Genomic DNA, 21,175 nt, shown 5'->3' with positions numbered 1-21,175 from the left:
ACTTAAACAAGTTTTCAGGAACATGGACCTGAAAGCTGCCTTTCAGGTAGCCTTGAATTGAACAGCAATATTTTTAATGCAGTATTTTACTTCCAGGCTTTAAGAAGTAATTTAAAAAGAGAGAAAAAGTAGAAAGCTTCAGTGTGCAGGTAGCATAAAAGCAGTTCCTGGTGGTGTGATCCATAGGACACAGATGTAATATAATGGGATCATCCTTGGAGATATTCAGGACAATGTCCTGGGCCATCTGGCCTAGTTGGGCCTGCTCTGGATGAGATGACCTCTGAAGATTGATCCTAAATTAATCTGAGTTGGCATGATAACATGAAACTTGCTGATTCAGGGACTTTAACGTGCTACTCATTACTTCTGGAGAATGGATAAATAATTACAGTAATACATTCAGCACTGTAAAGAGTTACTGTAGTATTTGGTAAGCCTACAGTGATGTAGACCCTACAAGGCATAGTAACAAAAAGGATGCTTTTTCCATAGTGAGTTTAAAATAGCTGGCTAAATCAAAAATATGAGGGTTTTTGTTGAGTAGTGTTGTTTGGTATTGTGGAGGGGAAAAGACGAGAACAAAATGAAGTATATAATTAAGACGAGAACAAAATGAAGTATATAATTCTGAATGCACCCATCAGTTATATTAATGTGATGTCTTATTTAGAGTAAACTGCAAAAAACAAAACTTGCAAATACTTCCATGTTTTTATCAGGAAAATGGAGAAGTTAATTGTGTTAATTAATATAGAGGTATAATTTGACTAGCTAGACCTGCTGCTGTAAGGAATAAAGAATTATAAACCGTGTGGTTAGGTTTTTGGTGTTTTGCAGCCACTGTCTGTAACTCTTTTCTCAGTTGTTACGTATTATTTTGTGATTATGTTGGCATAGCACATGTGTAACAGACTCTTTGCCCCAGAGAAATCAGTCAAAATCGTGGTATCTTTGTATATCCTCCTTGGTGCGATGTGTGGCTGTGTAATTTGTGTGTGTAGGGTGCATTTTCCCTAGGTTAGCTTAAAATGGGACCCTCTAGTCTACATTAAATACCTGGGGTCACTCAGCAGTTGCTTCTGAGAGATAGCTGCCACTGAAAGGTGATCAATCCATCCCATCTTGGCAAGGGGATGACTTGCCCTGATACTGTTCCTGTGTGTTCCTGTTGAATACTGACGAAGTGTTTTTTTTTTTTGTAAGTGTTTTTTAACCATTTATCTTCAGGCATCTGAGGTTTGGGTGTGATGAATCCCAGCCTCTGAGACAAGTCCCATGGTCCAACGCCAGCCCAGGCACAAGGGTATAAGCAGACTTCCTCTGTAACAACAGCAGTGACCTTCATAAACAAGTTTTGAGTTCATTTCCTAAAAGAAATTGGTGCTATTTGGGACTATTACATAGTCCCCTGTGTAATAACACAGGTTGCATTCTCAAGAGGCATCTAAAAATCTGTTCAGTCTACTGAGGAAGTCTGCAAAGGGCTGTGCGTGTCCAGAGAAATACAAAGAGAATTCCCTTTCTTTGAAGGGAAAGAAACTATAAAGTGACCATTGGAAGAATATACTTATGTAGCAGAGAACATACATTAAATATCTGTGGGAAGGTTGCAAGGCTGAAAAATGCACTGAGCAGTGCGGGAGGAAGAACTGAAATGGATGCTTCGAATATATAGCAGCTGCAAAGAATACAGGAAGAAGAAGCCCATTAAACAGTGGGAATCATCCTCAGAGGTCACAAAACATAGCTATAAATTGTGAATATTTTAGGGGTCTGCATCTGCAGATTATTTGCCCTAACATATCTTAGTGGTAAGTATTTTGCAGCGTGTTGCCTTACTGAGAGCAACAGAGACACATTTTTAACTTCCGAAACAGCATATTTGGTGCTAATTATTACACAGTGACACGCTGAAACACTTAATCAGTTTCTTTTTCATAGGTCCTGGATTTTTTATTCAGCAGGTTTTTGAGTGAGAAGGCCACCTGCCTTAGTTTTGGCTGAGCTTCTTTCAGAAGACTGTTTGCAAACAGAACGGGTCTGCTGGGATATGCTGCTGTAAGAGCATTGAAGAATTCTCACATTAGCTTGATTTAAACATGCTCATAGCTCGTTTCATTTCTTGCTTCACCAATTATCAGCAAAGCTCTCAATCTAGACTGAGTAGAAAGCACAGTTGGCTTGGATTCTGATACTAAAAATTGTCTGAACAATCATCATCGGTCATCTAAACAAATACATGCAATATTTTTTCACCAAGCAGTTTTTTTTTTTTTTTTTTTATATATCTTCAGCATTTGTATTGTACCATTCGTGATATTTTCACACTGCTCACACAGGGTGTTCAAAGAAGCTGCAGGAAGCTGCCCTTGATGTACTTTGGTCACTTCATAATCACCAAAAGCTGTTATTTATACGCAGTTTTGTGCAGTTTTGCTTTGTGAACAAAAGACTTTCTGCCTTGATATCTTGTAGGTAGTTTGATGTGGGTCGTGAGCTTTGCACAGTGGGCTCTCCTTATTCACCATATGCTCGGCACATTCAGATGGTCTCTGCATATTCACCTCCTCTTTACTCACTTTCTGATCCTGGCATCATCAAAATCTTTTCACCTGACACTGATCTGGACAGACAGATACCAGCACATACAACACTTGGGCCATCAATATCCCCGCAAGTTTTTTGGTCTGACCAAATGCAGATACTGAACTGGTTCTGGGTGATAAGCTTATTTTTTTCTCTGGATACTCAGAATGTATTTTCCACAATGTGAAGGCTTTGGTACTATCATGGTTTATTGGGTGACATTGGTAGTAGGGTGATGGTTGGACCAGATGATCTTGAAGGTCTTTTCCAACCTTAATGATTCTAGGATTCGATGATTCTATCAGTCAAACTTGTTCCTCTGTCTTAATGCAGTGTCTGTGTTAGCTGTGCTGAGGAAAGTTAGCACAACTTGCCATCAGTTCAGCAAAACAAAGACAAAACTTTTAATATCTGTGATATAGGACAAGCATGTGAGGTGACATTGTTGCCGGGGCTGTTGGATTGCGAGAGACGGAATATTTTAGAATTTCTTTTAAGAACTTTATTCTTGATCTTCTGACGGTTGGTGCATAAGTGTTATTTGTGGCTGCATTGTGCTTTTCAAAAAATGGTAATTTTGCACTCATTATGCCCTTAGGCAACTGAGTAGTGCTAGTGGTAGATCTAATAAACAAAGCTAAACCCAGCTACTTTCCATTCATTTGAAAGAAGATGTAGCCAATCCTTGATTCTTTATGTTGGGCTTCTGCCACAAGATGAATTTCACGTACAGCTGCAGAGCAGATTGCACATCTACAAGCCAAAATAGATTTTCATTCTGATACCAGATATATCGCTGAGGGTAGGTATACATATTCATAGAATTACTCGGTTTGGAAGGGGCCTTGGGAAGTACAACCTTCTGCTCCGAGCAGGATCAACACTGCAGACAGATGAGGGTTGTTCAGGGCTACGTGCAGTTGGATCTTTGTCAGTCACACAGACTGGAGATACCACAGCCTCTCACATCCCTGTCCCCTCCTTAGTTATACTTGGAAGGAAATATTTTTCCTTATACTCATTCAGAACCCCCATTGCTTCGATTTACAGCCGTTTTCTCTTGTTCTCCCACTGTGCACATCAGTAAGGAGCCCCTCTGCATCTTGTTGATATTATTCTTTTAGGGCTTCCAAGGCCAGGTTCCCCAAAAACTTGCTCTTCTCCAGGCTGAACAAGTCATGCTCCACTGGCTTCTCCTCCCAGGGCATGTACGCCTGGTTTGGGTCACCTGCAAAACTGGTGAGTGTTTTGGGGTCCTTGGTAAAGGTGTTAAACAGGGAGGGATGTGGTATAGACCCCTGGGGAACTCTACGTGTAACTGGCCTCCACATACAGGCTGATGAACCAGCCCAATCCCTCACCTGTAATTCACAGAAGGAATTTTCTGTAGTTCTTTTGACCACTTCAGTGGACTTTGTAAGAGTTACCCGTGCAGCAGATAGGCTACAACTGTGCATGAGTATGTTAGAAGCCTTAAACAAGGTGACATTGTGCTGCTGTGGGTAGGGAGTGCTCTGTGTGTCCACGCTGGTGATGGAAACTATCTGCAGAGATGGCCTGAGGGTCGTGCTGCCATCCAGAAGGACCATGAAAGGCTGGAGAGGTGGGCTGGCAAGGATACCATGGAGCTCACCAAGGAGAAGTGCTGAGTCCTGCCCCTGGGGAGGAGCAGCCCCAGCCCCAGGACATGCTTGGGGGCACCCAAGTGGGAAGCAGTTCAGCAGGGAAGGACTTGGTGGGCACCAGGTTGAACATGGGACATGAGTCTCCCTCCTTGGAGATCTCCAAAAGCCACCTGGACGTGGTCCTGGGCACTGGGTGGCGTAGGGTTTGGAGCAGCTGACCTCCAGAAGTCCCTTCCAAGCCCTCTGTGATTCTGTAATTTTGGGGGCAGAGGCTGGGGAGAAGTCTGCTTTAGGATGTGGAGAAATAACATCCAACGAGCACCCTTAGGGAGAATGCAGTTTATAACGTGTCACAGGGAAAAGGGGAGAGGCTGAGAAGAAAAGTTGTAAATAAGAATGATTTAGATTAGGCATCTTGTCATCAGCAGGAGATGTAAATATAGTTGTGCATTTACACATGCATCTCTAAGATTGAGAACAGTTGTATTAAAGACCGTACTACAATTACATGCAGATTAGATGCTTGGCTGAATAGCTGTAAGAATTTTGAATAGATTTGTCCTTTTCACAAAGGTTTTCATTTTCTTTGGCAGCTCTGAGTGTTAACAAATTAGAGATCAATGCTCTACCAGGGCAGAAACGTGAAGTGCGGCATATCTTGGGAGAAACTTTAGAGACGTTAATAGTTGCAGTTAAAGGTATTAGCGGTGCCTGAAAAACAGGAGTGGAAATTCAAAAGAAAAGGTCAGAGAATGAGCTATTTTCCCCATTTTCTGCTGATGACTGAGTTAAGTGCTGTACCCCACTTGCTGCACGCCGACTGCATGCTCTTTGACAAACACACGTGTAAAGAAATCAAACAAATCACGTCGGGAAGCGAATTGTCTGCTGGCAGAGCGTTTGCCAAGAAGCAGTATGTGTTTTTCCTTTGTTTGAGGAGGTCGTGGTACTCTTCAGTACTATTTTGGGTACCTGTTTGCCTTTTCATCCCTCTGTTGAAACAGTTATTTGATGGCTTTGGTGTCCAAAGTCCTCTTCAATAATTCAGACACCTGTTCCATCGGAGGAGCCAGTTTCTGGTCCAGAGCAAATTTCTTGCTGGATGTAAGGGGAAGATGACCACGGTGGTTCTGTAAAGGCTTGGAGGGAAGGGACAGAGGAGAGGGAATTTGCACTTGAGTTTCAGCCAGCATGGGAAATTCATAGTTCTAGGCAAAATCCACCAAACTCCTGAAAATAGGTCTTGGCCTTACCATCTGGATGTCCTCTCTAGGCTTAGCCCGGGATCCCAAATCCTTACCTTAGCTTTTCGAAGTCATGGGGCTTCTCTTTCAGTTTGTCTCCTCCCTCCTTGCCTGGCAGCTACTTCTCCCCTTTTGTGAAGTTAAAATTCTTGCCTGCTATGAAAGCTTGTCCCCTGATCTGTCCGTGTGTCTTTTGTTTCTGTGAACATCTCTGAGTTGTCCTGAACATCCTAACGTGGTTGTAGTCTCCCACCAAGGGAGCTTTTGGATGCTTCTGTGGAAGGTTTGCAGCTCTGGAAATTATCTTCGTGCTGGAGCTCAGAATTGGAGACTTGGTTTTGTTATGGGCAGTAGCATTCCCATAGGGAAAGGTGCTCAATTTGGGTGGATTTCCGTAAAAGCTGAATGTCTCATCCTCAGCTCTGAAACAAGTACATTGAACTTCCTTGGTCCACTCTTGAGGTGTTATCTTCTGATGAAGGCAAAACAATACCAAACATGGTCAGTCCCTCACAAAATGGGATCGTAATAGCACATAAATAAGCCCAACAAGAACAGAAACCGTAAGATGTATGCAGATTCTCAAAGTGGGGAGTTGGACCTCTTTTATTTCATCTCCGGAGCTGCAAAATACACCTCGTGGTTGAACAGTGAGCTGGACCAAATGAGAGAAGTGGTAACTCGTACAAAAATAACTGGGCTAAAGATTTGAGCAAAGGCCTGATCTGATGACGTTTCAAAAGAAATTATTTAATTCGTGTATCATTTTAATAGCATTTGAGGTAGAATAAAGATGCGGTATTGTTTGGTAATCTGTATGATGTTATATGCTTGGCTTTCCATGGCTTATTAAAATCAATTCAGAGACAAATAGAGGTTTTTAATTCAAATAAAGATGCAATAAAAGTGGTCATATATTTATAAAGCGGTAATTTAATATAATTTGGAGCTTAGATATATGCACACTGCTTAGCACTACAAGAGAGTCTTTTTGTCTTTTTGTCATTCCTGCTTCCCCAATTCTACTTTTTGCTCATTTGTTGCTTTTAGTGGCAGCTTCAAGGGTATTTCAGGGGCAAGGGTATTTCTTGTAGCAATTAATCTTGCATTTTTTGATAAGGAATCCTAGGTATCTACTTTACATTATAGTTTGCATGACAGTGGGACATGTTCGTGCACCTTACACAGTCCCTCCTGCTACTCAAAACGTTTTCTCCTTTTTTTTACTCATTCTCCATGGGTTTCCTTTGTACACTTCCTAGGACAGATCTCTTTGGGCAGGTGATGCTGCACCTGGCTGCTTGTCCTTGCTTTGCAGAACCTCAACAAAATGAGGATTGTGGTGGTCCTGAGGCCGGGCTGAAATCTGTGAAGCACCTCCGTAGGCTTCAGAGCCATTCCTTCCTTCTGGCTTTGGAAATCTTCTCATCTAAATCCATACAGGTGCCGGGCTGCGTGTCAACAGAATGAATAAAACAAAATGTTTCATATTATCCACAAATGAGTTTGTAAAAGACGCTGAGATGAAATGGCCAGAAGTTCAATTAAGGGATAAGAGAAAGCTCAGCTTCAGCAGCGATGGATGAAAAAGAGGCAAAGAAAACTTTCCAATTTGCCGTTCAGGGAACATGATAATCTTTGCCTGCCGTTGCTTTGAGTCCTTCGGTGGGGGAGGATGACAAGGAAAAAGAAGTCTTTAAATTAAAAATTCTCCCCTGATTCTCAAAGGTGCCAAACAGCCCAAGCTCTTCGTTCCTTTGGTGGGTGGAGCAGGTGCTGAGCTGCTCTGAAGTCAAGCTGTGCTCATTTTTGTCTTTCACAGCACTAACTTGAAGCAAAGGCCAGATTTGTCTCCTTTGTGTGGAAGTCACACGTCTTTTTCTTTGTCAAATAAACTGGTAACTACATAACTATTAAATTAAATTAAAAAAAAAAACTTAAATCGATTGCATGAATGTTATGTTCATACCGAATCTCTTCAGGGCTTTTGAGAGCCAAAGGGCTTAAAAGGAAAATTTCAATGCAAAAAGAAGTCGTGGCATGTCTGCAGTAACAACAGTTCCAGCACGTTTGTTATAAAATAGTGCCTGTAGGTGAGGTATCCTTAGTGAAATTAAATGAGGACTCTCAAGTTCTCTTGCTTCTTTTGACAACCTTTTATCAGCTTGGATGACACGAGATCTTTCAGAACTTTGTCGGCCTTGAAATCTGAAGATTTTCAGCCGAGAGTAAAACATGCACTTCTGCTTTGAGGTCCCACATGCAGACAAAACAGCTGACCTTCCCCGCTTCTGGCGGACTTTATTTCCTTACACAGACTTTTGAAATCAGAGCTGTCTAGCTAAATAATAATTCTCCTATTCCTCCACAATATGTTCTGTAAGAAGTGTCTGCTCCTACGTTTGTTCAGGAAAGTTTATTTTGGGGTCAAACATGATGAAAATGCTTCTTCCCATAGATGATACTTTTCTCTACTTGGATTACAGTGCGACATATCCTTGCAAAGGCTGTGTATGTAGCAGGAAATTGGGTAGATTTAAAATTAAAATTTTGGGTCTCTTTTCTTTAGCTTCTCTTTCAGAAAGCCAGCCCTCTTTTGGAGGTAGCTTTTAAAAGGCACCTCTACCACAGGAACAACAAATCCCAACCTTTCTTTGCAAAGAAGGGTACGGAAGGAGAGGCATAGCAAACACTGCTTATTACTGACTTTAATTTGGTTAAATCCTGTGTTAGTCTTTGAGCTGTAAGCATTTGGGTAACTTAACACGAGCCGGTCCTCTTCAGGCCAATTAGATTACAGGCACATGTTAAATTAGCCACTTCTATGAGTTTTTGCAGGCTTTTCAACAGAACTCCTCTGAATTGCTTATTGCTTGCACGGTAACTTAACACAAAGTCACAATATTTGTTAAAGTGCTGATTAAGTAATTTTGGGAGTATAGGTAAAGAATTTTGAACCAAGACGCTAAAATTGGGCAGATGTTGGATGATTTCTGCATTTTGTTTTCTGCCATTCCTGGGAAGATGTGCCTGAAGCCCTACTCCCGTTCAGCAGAACAACTGATACTCCTCTAAAAATATCAATTCATGTTTATTAAAAGTGTTCTCCCTCCTCTGGCTTAGAGTTTGTTTATCTAGCAAGAACCTTCAGCCGTACAGATCCAGGTGGATAAGCAGGGATAAAATAGCATTGCCTACAGTGTTTGCCTGCTGCTAATACCCACGTGCTAGCAAAGGCTGGGGATGACTCGCACCTTAGGGAATGTCACCGTGTGCTGTCACAATCCATGTTGGCTGGTCCAAAACCCCTTGGCTGTTGGAAGAAGAGCCCCAGTCCAACGTATCGTGCCAGCTTTGTGAGCCTGAGAGTACAAGAGATATAAGCCATGGACATCGGAGGCATAGCCTGAAAGAGGGGGTTTGGGTACAAAACCGAAAGAGGCTATGGGAAGGTGGCTGTTACTTCACAGGGGAGGCTTCTCTTTTGGAGACATGGGGTAGAAAATGCAGTTAAAAGGACACAGGTGGCAGAATAAGTCCACTGGATTGAGGCAACCCAGCAGAGAGGTTGGCAACTATTGGGAATATCAGAATATCAAGCTCTCACAGAGAGCTTGGCCAACAGAAGTTGATGCTACCCTACTGCTTAGTTCAGGTAGAAAAGGACTGGATTTTTTTTCTCTCTCCTAGCTGGTTCTTAATTCTTTTATTTTATTTTATTTTATTTTATTTTATTTTATTTTATTTTATTTTATTTATTTCTATTTTACTTCTATTTTATTTTATTTCTATTTTATTTTTATTTCAATTTTCTTTTAATTTTCTTTTAATTTTAACTTTACCTGCTAAGAGTAACCATGTGCTAAGCTCAAATACTTGCAAGTTGCAAAATGTCAGCATAAAGGCAGTGTGCTTCTTCAGTTGTCTTGGATCTCTGATGTATAGCTGCTCGTGCTCATGTAACTATTGGGGTTCCCCCATACGATCCTACTTATTGGGTATACTCGTGGCTCAGAGTGCAAGGCAGCCATTATTTATTTTCCAGCATTCAAACTTTGCAAAATTGAACAGGCCTTTCAGTGTTACCATTTATGTAACACCAGAGAAATGAAATTTCCTGGTTCCTGTGCGAGGTAATGAAGGCTAAAGCTTTTTACACGTGGAAAATGCGTGGTGACTAAACCCAAAATTGTAACAGGTCCTATTTGTGCTTGTAAGAGGTGGGTAAGGCGCGATATCTTGGCAGCCTTAACTTTTTCTAGCACAAACTTTTTCCAGTGTTGGGATTAGGACTCTTCTTTTTCAGTTCTGGTGGTGTTAAGCTCTTCAAATCCAGCATGACACGGCTCAGCCCTGCTGACAGGCTTGGTGTAACACTGGATTTGAGTCGCTGCATGTGCTGGAGGATCACCCGGCACCGTTGCGTGCCTGTTCTGCTCTTTATTGTATGTACACGCTGCTAATACTTGTCAAAAGTCCTGGTGCAGAATTCGGTCTGCCTGGCACATCGGTTTCTTTTTGCAAAGTGTTTCTTCAGCCAAGCAACCGAGCAGCGTGCACACAAATGGGTTAATTTCCACCAGCTTCAGCAGCCTAAAAGTTAAGTGACTATTTTGAGCTACTGAGGCCTGCTTTATGTCGGCAGCGAGCATAATTCAAGCCATTCTCTATTTTCTCTGCAATGTGTGAGATCCGCTAGCCAGCAACCTCTGTGATTCTGGAGCAAAACCTCCGGGATGAGTTTAGACTAGATACTTCGAATGAGCTGAAGTTTAGTCATCAAGAACCAAATTTGCCACTTTGTTTTGATATTAAAGTCAAGCAACATGCCCACATTATGTAAGAACTCCATAACAGGTACAGAAATAGCATCTTCTACATAATCTGGGATGATGATTAATTGCCATAACCCTGACACTTCTGTTCCCTTTTGGAAGTTCGTCGCATCTTTCATAACATGCTTCTTGTACTTTCATACTCCTTGCAACAAAGAAGACCGTAACAAAGATCTGCAGAAAGCCATGTTTTCGTTAAACAGCGACAGAGAGGAGTATAAATGAGAGGAAACTGCTGTGTAAGTGAAGACTGTTTCATAATGTATGTGCCCAAAGGAGCTCAGTTACTGCCATTTTAGTGGCTTAGTTAAGAAGATCCAATGGATGGACGGACGGACGGACGGATAGATCGATAGATAGATAGATTCCACATATCTGTGGAAGGTATGTTTATTACTTTATTATTTATATATGTTGGAACCTGTGAAGATCATGGGTCTGATCCAGAGCTACTTGCTGACAGTCTGCCACTGACCAATCTGCAAATTGGACTGTGGCTTTTATCCTCTACTTTGAGTTGAACAATACGTGAATATGCAGACTACATAACACAACAAAAATACGCATACTTATTCATCTGGAGACTGAAGAACTTATATCAGCAGTGCTATGTTACAGCACCCTTCCTTCTCTATTTAGAGAAATGCCCGCTGCATTCTTATCTTGAGGATTAGGGAGGACTTTTGAAATGATACTTCATCTCTGGATTATAGTGAGTATATCTCCTAAAGAGAGCCTGAGCTGAGTTTCAAAGGAAGATCTAATCCGAGAATCATGGCACACTCTATCTAAAATAATGAATGATTTCTTGATAGCTTAAGCCTACTGTAGGATTAAAATTTCTGGGCATATATAGCAGCTCCGTTGATCACTTGAGCTGCAATTAAAAAGTAGAACAAGTACACTCGGAGTATTGTTTTTGTGTCAAAAATGCTCCTTCATGCTTGAAAATGATAAAAAATTGCAATCGATCCCTACAACTGTTGTGTTCATCTTTATTGATCAGGCAAAAGAAAGATAAATCGCAGCCCAAATAAGATTATAGTAAATGTTAGCAGTGTAGGGGACTGGGGGATGATAGAGAGCTATTCATCATCTCAAATGGTGACCTGTCCACACTCACCCCATAGTCAGTCTGCTGTCTAATCGCATACCTATTGATTTCATCCACGTCCAAGCAACCTGGATGTGACTGTCATTGGGCAGCTGAGATTGCTGAACGCAAGGGGGTCACTGGTGTGAGGAGGATTTCATTTTCATTTTCTTACTGGCCAACCATGATTTATGGAAAAATAAATGACCCCAAGTCACATGCGTGGAAACCTTGATTTCGGTACAAATGAATTATTAGGTCTGAATCTCAGAAGCAAGAGTGCAGTAGACCACTGTGCTCTTTGTGATCCGTGCATGCCCTTTAACCCTAGGAGATGTTACACAATTTGTTATAATTTGTGGTAAAATATTAGGCTCGCAATGCAATTTTACCCGCGTTCGGAGGTGATGTTCTTTTCGGTGATTTCTGTACTTTTCACGTTCATAATTCACGAGGTAAGACCTTGGAAGATGATGCCTCAAATGGAAAGGATGAAAGTTTTCCTTTTATTCTTCTGGATACCGCTACCTGTATTGGAGTTTCCATCAAATGTTTTTGCCATAGTGGCCTTTCTTACCTGCGTTTCTCATAACATAATTTGGCACAGAGAAATGTTGTTCGGGACATGTTTGCTAACCCACCAACGGAGGAGACAGTCACCTTTGACTCTTTCAGAAGAGCGACCTTTCCAGTTATGGGGTTTCTTTGTTTGTTTTCAGGCATATGTTTTAGGCATATTGCTTTCTCAAGGTCTTAAGTGAGTGTAAGTGCTTATTTTACCCAAAATAAAATCGGAATGACACTTTCCATGGACTGCATTGTTCAAGCCACGTATGCTAAATGCTCCAAAGAAACAAAATCATGTTGTGGCATGAATAACCTCAAAACATGGCATTAACCTACAACAGGTAGGTTGTTAAAAAAAGGGATTCAAAAGGTTTTGTGTGTAACCACGCGGTGTATAATTGTCAGAGTTTTGTTGCCATGTTAACGTGACTTCCTGGGATGCCAGATGACTTGAGAGTTGCAAAGCTAAGGAGGAGCTCTTGCAAGTGCCAACAAAACCTTCGTTCATCTCCACGAGATTGTTTTTCCTATTGACCTGACTATTCACGGAAAAAAAATGTTTTAGAGAACTTTTGAACTGCTTTAACTTTTCATTATTCCTCCAACTGTGAAGCCAGGTGCCTTAGTTATTACATCTTAAGTCCAACTGTGCTAGGGCTATAAAAATCTCTTTAAAAATACCAGGTATATATTATCTAGACATGAAGCATCACAACATTATAGTGATTTGTCTTTGAATATTGTATGTCCCACTGAGAAACTTTGCCATTTTTATGTATAGGAAAGTTTTATTGCTTGCTGACTCAATCTTGTCTGACCTGCATTGTGGAAATTAATGATTTGGTGGAACTGAGAGAAAGCTTTCCCTGGCTTAGGGGAGATGAAAATATGCTCCAAAGCTGCCAGGAAAAAAATAATAATATTAATAACTGATTGAAGCTATTTGGAAATACGGAATATTAAAAGAACTCCCTGCAAGAGGCATTATCAAGGCAAAGAGCAAAAAAGAAAATCAAGCAATAGTTAATTTATTGGGCCACTTTGAAGTCTGACATGAATATCACCTGCAAACTAGCTCGGGACATATACGTAAGTAACACAAAAACGTACACACAAAGAAGTACACCTTCAATATTTTGATTTTTTTTCCTCATGGAGAAGTTTCACGGGCTCCAGTATCACCTAGGGCAAAAATGTGGGATTCTTACCGTGGTTTCTCTGCAGATTCCTCCTTGAGGAAGCAAACCATCTAAACCATCTCTATTTATGCCATCTCTTTTTTATGCCATCTCTTTTGCATAACCTTTCAGAGCCAAGGGGACACATTTGGCAAAAACGACACCAAAATGTCTGTGCAACTTTGTCTGTTGAATATCTGATAGGAGGGTTCTTGTTCTTTTATTGTTGTTGTTGTTTTTGAGCAACTGAAATGTATAAAATATCTAAATTACCATTACTTACCAGGTATTAACATGTATATAACTGACATTATATTAAATTTATATTATTACATTTTTATTTTTATTGTTTTTAACTTTCCAGAGCGCCCAGTTCTACAAAGTTACCACAGAGCAATACCAAAAAGCTGCTGATGAAGTGTCAGCCCGGTTCAAGTAAGTCCTTTCTACCACTGCTTTTGAAAATGGCAAAGAAGTAATTTTTTATCCATATTCAAATGAAGAGTAACTCCCCTTTCTGCTATCGTAGATCCTATCAGTCTGTGAGGGAAAAAGCCCTGGTTATTCAGATGAGAGAATTTTCAAGAATTTGGAGGCAGTGCATGGTAACCATAAGCTGTATAGAAATTAGATGCACAGTTAGTAATATACTAATTAATTTATATTTGATAAGATGCATGGAATAGTCTAAAAATACATTCCTTAACATTTTTTCTCAAGTGGAACAACAAAAATGTAGTTCCAGCTTTGCATTACAATAGTATTCATCCTGTGCTTGCATGATGTGAAAGGATTTAAATTAGCAACTTCGCTTTGCCCCTACCAGTGAAGGTCAGATTAAATAATTTTTATTAGTCCTGAGGATGGTTAAATGAAGATACAGTAACTGATGGATCAAAGTGACTCTGACCCTTAACCTTGGACTCTTCCCTTTCTGCTGGTTCATCCATTAGGCAGAAGGTTCCATTTATCATGTTAGTGAGGGTACAAAGAGAACTTTTACAACCTTAGTCACAGTGATAACCAAGAAATGCGGTGTAAAGTCAATTATTCTGTGACCATTTTTAGGTTTGTGGACGGGTTTAAAAGGAAACAAAAGAGTTTTGGGTTTTGGTTTGGTTTGTTTTTTGGTGGGCAAGAGGAGGAAAGGGTTTTTGGAGCTGCTGATTATGATACCAACTTCTTATTTGTAAGATAAAAACATTTTATCTTTCAATATCAGGGGTTGTTAATACTCTCTAGTGTTTATATAAAATCTTCTGTGCTGATTAACAATGCAGAGTTTATATCACTGAGGACTGAACTCATCTGTCCCTTAAACAAGAGGGAGAGAATGACCATTGACTCACAGAGTGATTTAAGCATAATTTGGAGGGCTTCCCATTATGGATGGGAAGCCTGGTATGTTGTCATTCATTGTCATTATTCTCACCAGTGCAAGATTCCCATCGAGGGAGTATTTCTCCTTCCTTTGTTACATTCAGTTATTTTCATATTTTGAAATCTAATTATTGCCTAATCTGACTTTGATTATTTCAGAACGAGACTTTATTGTGATTTGAAGTAGTATTAGTATTAATAGTAGTGATAGCTTAGGCGGTTATTGTGGCCAGAGGTGGGTAATGTTTTTTTTGTCTGTTTGTTTGTTTTTCCCTAGTACATAAACAATTTCCAAAATAAATGCTTTGGTGATCTTGTTTTTGCACAAACGGCTGGCGAAGGGGCCAGCGCTCAGCATCGGGCAATATCTACAAACTTTAAGGACACCATTTTGAAGGATGTTTTATTCTGTCTGCATAAACCAAAGACTATTTAATAAAGAGGGATTTGGTTAGGGAATCAGAGATTCCTAACAGTTGATGAAATTGGTCGCTTCTTAATTTTCGAGAGACTGAAGTTATAAATAGAAATTAACTTTTTGACTAGTCTTCACTGCAGTGCCCTTACTGAAATTGGAGTGCTTCCTTTGCCATTTTTTCATGAAAATTATTTGGAGGTTTTAGCTTAGTGGATCCAGTTTTGGTCCATTGTGTTAAAAGCACAAGGAAAACATTATCAGGAGGAAAATATATCTGAAGCATGCATGTAAATTGGAACAGCTTTGATACAGCACATGAAATATCAGTATTACTGTATCATTTTAAATTCTTCCCGATATCAAATCCTGTGAAATGGCCTGTCTTTTTACTGAAGGTTTAAATTCAGCAGCCGTGATTTTAGCACTGCCTTTTGTATGCAGCTTGATGGATAAATTATGAATGATTTAGTGAAACCTGAAGATGATGCTCTTTTGGTGTCGCCAGGCACTTCTCATGTTCAGTTTAATTGCATGTGAGGATTGAGGACAGAGTTTCAAGCGATGGTGTTTAAAGAGCTTGTTTAATTGGCTGTAAAAGAAGAATTAAATAAGGTTGAACTGTTAAATTTTGTTAATGCATAAAGCAATGTGCTGCATGTCAGTGTGATTTCAGGTTCTAAGTGAGAGATTAATAGATCTAATTGTGGGATTATTATAAAACAGTCTCACTTAATTTTAAACATGTCTAGAATGAGCTGCTAAGTTTTATTGAGATAACTTGAATTTCCTAAACTTTTTAAACCGTATCTCTTTCAAGAGCAAAGAGTAGTGGCTAATTACTTAAATATTTCCTGGGTTTTCCTTTCCTTCCTCCATTTAGTCCTTGAAATTACATCAGCTGTGGCTTCATCGGCCTTTAGGGATAATTCACCCCTGTGAAAGGGAAGAACCGAGTATCCCATATAGGCTCGTATCCGAGAACTGACAGCTCTTCTGTACTTTGTCTGCAGTCCTTATTGATGCCTGCTTATTACCTTCTTCAGTGCTGCCTGGGTTAGACGGCTATTCCAAATGTTCATGATAAATGTTTTATCTCCATGAGGTCCTGATTCACATTGATCAAATTCTGAATTATCAAATGGTTCATCTCTTTAAGACACTAATTCGCATTGATCAAATTCTAAATGACCAGGTTCAGTCAGTTCCTGCAGTACACAAATTACATTAAAACAACATTACTAGAGCATGCTGCCTTTTCTAATGCAGGAGTTATGTTACCCGCAGTTACATTATAACCAGAATTATTATATTATGAAGATGTCTCTGTTATAATCAGAAGTTGACACAAGAAGAAAAGAATGCGTTATTACAGGAAGAGCCGGGCTTTGGGCGAAGATTTGGGCTTTAAGTAATCAAATTGTACATTTGTATTCTGTTTTTTTTTTTTCCTTAATTTGAAGGGCTGGTATCGGGAAATTTGGCAGCTGCAGTGGTGACATTTTATTCCCCCGCGGTGTTCGGAGCCAAGTAGCGGCTTGGTTTTTCATTTAGGAACAGAGTAAGCAGATAGGGCAAATCCTGCCTAAAATAAACATTTCTGCTTTATCTGCTGTGGGTTCGGATTCCTCGCGGTGGATAACACTCACAGCTGTGCACTGGTGCTGTTTCAAAATGTTTAGCCCTTCCTCTCCTGCTCACATGGAACCAGCAGGCAGCGGCTTCTTGCTGCTGTTTTTGGGGCAAAAACACCGAGCTGAGCGGGACCCGAGGTGCCACAGCCCCGAGCCTCGTCCTGCTGTGTCACTTCGGTGTCACTTCCAAACTCCTGCACCTCCAACGAAGCCAAACTCTGGATCTGGTGCTTCACAGCATTGCGACGTGTTGGCGTGTTGATGGGCTCCTGGGCGAATTTATCCCCTGCAAACAGCTTTAATCACACAGGATCCTTTGCATCGTGAGATGATCGAGTGTTCATTCTGAGTTTCAGGTTCTGATGGCTTTATTCCCTCGCCCCGAGACAGCTGGTCGGGAGCCCTGCCGTCGGAAGCGATGCCTCTGGGGAGCTGCAGGGCTTGTTTGATTAAACACAGCGAGGTGTGGGGCTTGCTGGGGCTGCTTCACACCGGTACCGTCTTCGGAGACTTTTATTAAAAACAGTTTCCCGGATCGAATCGATTTATTTCACGTGCTCCCAGATCATTTCTGATAATTTGATCATTGATGGAGGTGAGGCCTCGGTGTTAGCACAGCAACAGGCTGCTGGAGCCTCGAAAATAGTTCAGTGGGGGTTTGCTTTGGGACACAGTGAACACGAGTATAAAGCAAAACCTCAGTGCTTTACCTTCCCTTAGTTACTGACTTCTGTGTCATGGAGCTTGGTTTATGAATGCTTATTGAAGCTAAAACATAAACCACAATAATTATGTTTTATCGTCATCTGTAGATACCTAGAAACATTAAGAATATTTCCTATGAGTCGTGTTTTACCTAGTATTTGTTTTGAACTAGCAAATGCAGCTGAGAATGTTTGTGATGAAGTCGTGTTGAGTGGCACTTCGGTGTAGTTCCCTCACAAAGCAGTGCTGTCAATTCTCTGAACATTAAAAATATGCACTTTAGAGAGAAAATAAGCTTTATAATGACCACTGGACAGAGCCCAGGGAACCGTGGGTTTGTTTTGAGGCACAAGGTGATTTCCAGGGACTCTTCTGTGCTTTCTGTAAATAAGGAATATCGATAGCTCCTTAATGCAGACGTCTTCAGTAACTGCAATGTGATACTCACATGACAGTAGTGTAGAAATCCATGTTGGATACATACCCATGTCAATAGTTTGTTCTCTTGTCTCTGCTTGTGCAGATCTGATGGTGAGAAACTTTCGGTTTTCCAGCAGCTCCTTCTGCCACCTTAATTAGCATCAGTTGCTTTTAAAAACTAAAGTTAAAAGAACGGATTATAAATTATTTATGAAATACCACATAATATTTTCCAGTAAGAGAAAATAGAAATCTATTTAGAAACCCGTGGACAGAGCCTGCAGGCTTGCCTCCTTCTAGCTGCTCTCCCTTTGCTCAGTCAAAGACAATGGACTTTAAGTAGAAACATCTGAAATTCATCTTTTCTCTTTCAAACGTAGCATCCATTGCAGTGCTTTGTCATGAAACAGTTTTCTTAATACTGTTGGTGATACCATTGTTGGTAGTAGTCTTAAATCCTTTGTTCGTAACATTTGAAAAAATGACAAGAGAATTGCAGATGTTGTATTATTTTTTGTGTTTGTATGTAACTGATTATTTAATTTGCGAGCTATACATAATGTAATTATCCTTACAGCGTGACTCTGGCAGTAAGTCATGTCCTCTTTTCACTTCGAAGAAACAAGAATAAGCCCCAAACCCCACAATTGGACTCACTCAGATCTTAGTGAGTCAGTGAGAGAATAGCAAGTGCTGTTGTATGATAGCTTAATGGCCTTACACTGCTTGAACGAAGTGTAAATGGTGTTTTGTGGGGTGGATGTGGCACTGTCACCCCTCTTAGCTGGGAAGCAGTCTGGATTCAGAAGGTGCAGAGCTGCTTCAGGTGGAAAAGGAGCTGACAGAGACTACAAATCTTTTCTGTCTCTGTTATTTATCTTGTACATCCCAAATTCTGTTCCTTTCAAATGCAAAAGGCAGAAAACAGAGTTTGTTTTCTTTGCTCACCCCTTTCAGCCCATATTCAGTCCTAATAAACTCATCTCAGCCCTGCTAGAGTGGAGCTCATCTGAGCAAAATGCTTGACTTTCTACCATTCCTTGTACCTGTGGTTTTACTTTTTGGACAAACACAGTGCTTCTTGGCTGGGCAAACATTTTACACCATGCACACCTAGATATGCCTTTGCATTGGAGTAAGGAAGCAGAAGTTATTATATTTTAATGTATAACTACATTTATAACTCAGTGATGTACTTCTGCCTTTCGGATAGCCTGTTGCTTCAGCATCTTGGCTTGATGAAGGGATTTTGGTGGTCAGTGTTATCTCCATCTCCATTTCTCTCCAACCTGTGAACATATAGATGAGGATTTCCTTTGAACAGCTTTAAAATATCAAAATCCTATAAACTCCTCAGTGCATTTACCTGTGAAATGATGATCACTTCATAAATGACAACTTTAGTTTTCCCTACAGCAACAAAGATATTTAACTTTCTTCCTTTGATCGATAGAGCCCATTAGGAATGAGAGTACTCAACAGAGCTGGATGAAATATTAATTGTGCACTTTTCAGCTAGATGCAGATTCATCCTGAGCGAAGTGGGAGTGGGGGATTCTGGCGTTATATCTGTGTGTTTTTCTGGTAAGCCCAGGACTGAGAGTCTGTTTGCATGGGGATGGGTTTCACTGAGATATTCAAACTCAAATGTGAACTTTAAATGTGCCTCTTTGGGCAGGAGATAGTTTTGAAGCATTGAATATGTTATTGAGAGTTATATTAACTTTTTTTTTTTTTAATCCATTATTCAAAATTTAGGTAGGACGTTAATTAGGAGGGCCAAGCCAATTCTTTCCCTGTTTGCCCGTATCTTTTTTAGGAATCCCATGTACATTCATTAAGGCTTTCCTCAGGCTATCACCAGTTTTTCACACAGTTAGATACTTTATGGTCTGGAATAGGGAAAGCAATCGTAAAATTCATTTCAGTAAAGCCCAAAGTCATGACTAGGAATTTTTTATCTGATACGAATTAGTACTTGAAATAACAAAAGACTTGCTGGAAAGTAGTTATAACAGGATAAGCTTTCTAACAGATGTAGTCAAACAGGCCTAGCTGTCTGAATGGCCCTTTCCTCTTCAGGTGCATCTGGTCGATGTGTTGGAAGGAGAAGCACGTGCTCCTGCCTCAGCACACCACGGGTTTTCTCTATTTGCTTACACAGATGCGTTAAGTCATTTTATAGACTTCCTCCCGAAAAGCGAGCGAGCGAAACTCTTCCTTCATGCATCAGTGACAACCAGTTAAATTGGCGTGTTCCCTAGTTCTGCGTGCCGGTAATCAACCGAGTCCCCTGAAAATTGATGGATGCACTCATTAAGGGCAGTTCTTGCTGCTGGCTGCAGTTTCCTGAGCCACTCGTAGTAACCAGGGAGGACCGAGCGCTCGAGGCGCACTTGGCACGTAGCGCTCTGCTGCGGTACATCTGGCTCCCCGCTCCCTTTCAAGGACTAAAGCCTCTTGTTTTAATACGTTAAGCATCCTTTGTTGGGATTTGGTGTACACACAAGTAAATGATTTCCCAATTACATTGTTAAACCGAGGAAGGCTAAAACCCACAGTCTCTTCTTTTTATTATTAATTTGTTCTGCGCGTTGTAATCTTGTGTTGCTGAGATTTACCAATACCTTTTTTTTTAAGGAGTTTTTTTTTTTTTTATGAGTCCAAGCCATCTGTAGAACCAAAGCCTAAAGATCTCACAGCCCCCACTTCGGAGCACACAGCAGCACGCCTCTTTTTCCAGAAGGGACCAGGTTTTGCAGAGTTGATGGTGGTGATGCTTTTTTTTCTAAGCAGCATACACCTGTTCCTGGTTACAGGGTAAAGAATGAATGGCCAATTACCTCGACATGTTCGAACACGACACTTCACATGGCCAGGAGCTTGTGCTTTCTGTTTGGTGAAGGCCCCCAACTACGTAACCATCCGGTCCAAAATCACGGGGTGGAAAGACAGCGATCCTTGATCAGCTGCTAATCTTGGTGCGTGTGCAAGCTGCGGGGAGGGAGGTCAGTGCCACTGACCTTTGTTTTCCCAGCAGAGCCCTTGAACAAGATGAAGTGATCAAAGCAGGATGCCAGTACATCAGCACGATCTCATTACTTTGTAAGCTGCATGCACAGATGCTGCTGTTGCTGCATCAGGCGTCACTGATTTACATTCATAACACCTCCATTACAGCTCATTTGCTGCTACTTGTAATTAACCAGTTCTTCCTTTTTTTTTTTTTCCTCCCTCCCTTCCAGTAGTGTTGGGCTAAATAGGGGGGAAAAAAAATTGACTGCAGTCATTCTGCTTAGACTCCATCGAAGTGAAATCACGGTTGGAAAGCCAAAGTATACATTAAACAGTTGGGGAAATAATATCAAATCATGTGCCTTGTTGCAAAGTGTGGTCATACCCAGAAAATAAGGTTTATAAAAATAGAATTAAGATGCCTCATAAAACAGTTAAGCTGTCCTGTTGGCTTCCAGCTCAGATGAGGCTAAGT

General features: G+C 40.7%; 1 protein-coding gene across 2 annotated transcripts in view; it reads left to right on the top strand.

Annotated features, from left to right (window-relative positions):
- CHCHD3 (coiled-coil-helix-coiled-coil-helix domain containing 3) overlaps nucleotides 1-21,175 on the top strand; it is a 148,044-nt gene that overhangs the window by 107,075 nt on the left and 19,794 nt on the right. For both annotated transcript variants that reach the window (XM_068670113.1, XM_068670112.1), the window contains exon 6: nucleotides 13,496-13,566. In XM_068670113.1, the coding sequence (XP_068526214.1) occupies nucleotides 13,496-13,566 (71 nt within the window). The remainder of the gene's footprint in view (nucleotides 1-13,495; nucleotides 13,567-21,175) is intronic.

Source organism: Anas acuta, chromosome 1 (assembly GCF_963932015.1).
Source record: "Anas acuta chromosome 1, bAnaAcu1.1, whole genome shotgun sequence".
Lineage (NCBI taxonomy): Eukaryota > Metazoa > Chordata > Aves > Anseriformes > Anatidae > Anas > Anas acuta.
Note: the sequence above shows the minus strand (reverse complement) of the source record. Positions and strands in the feature narration are given on the sequence as shown.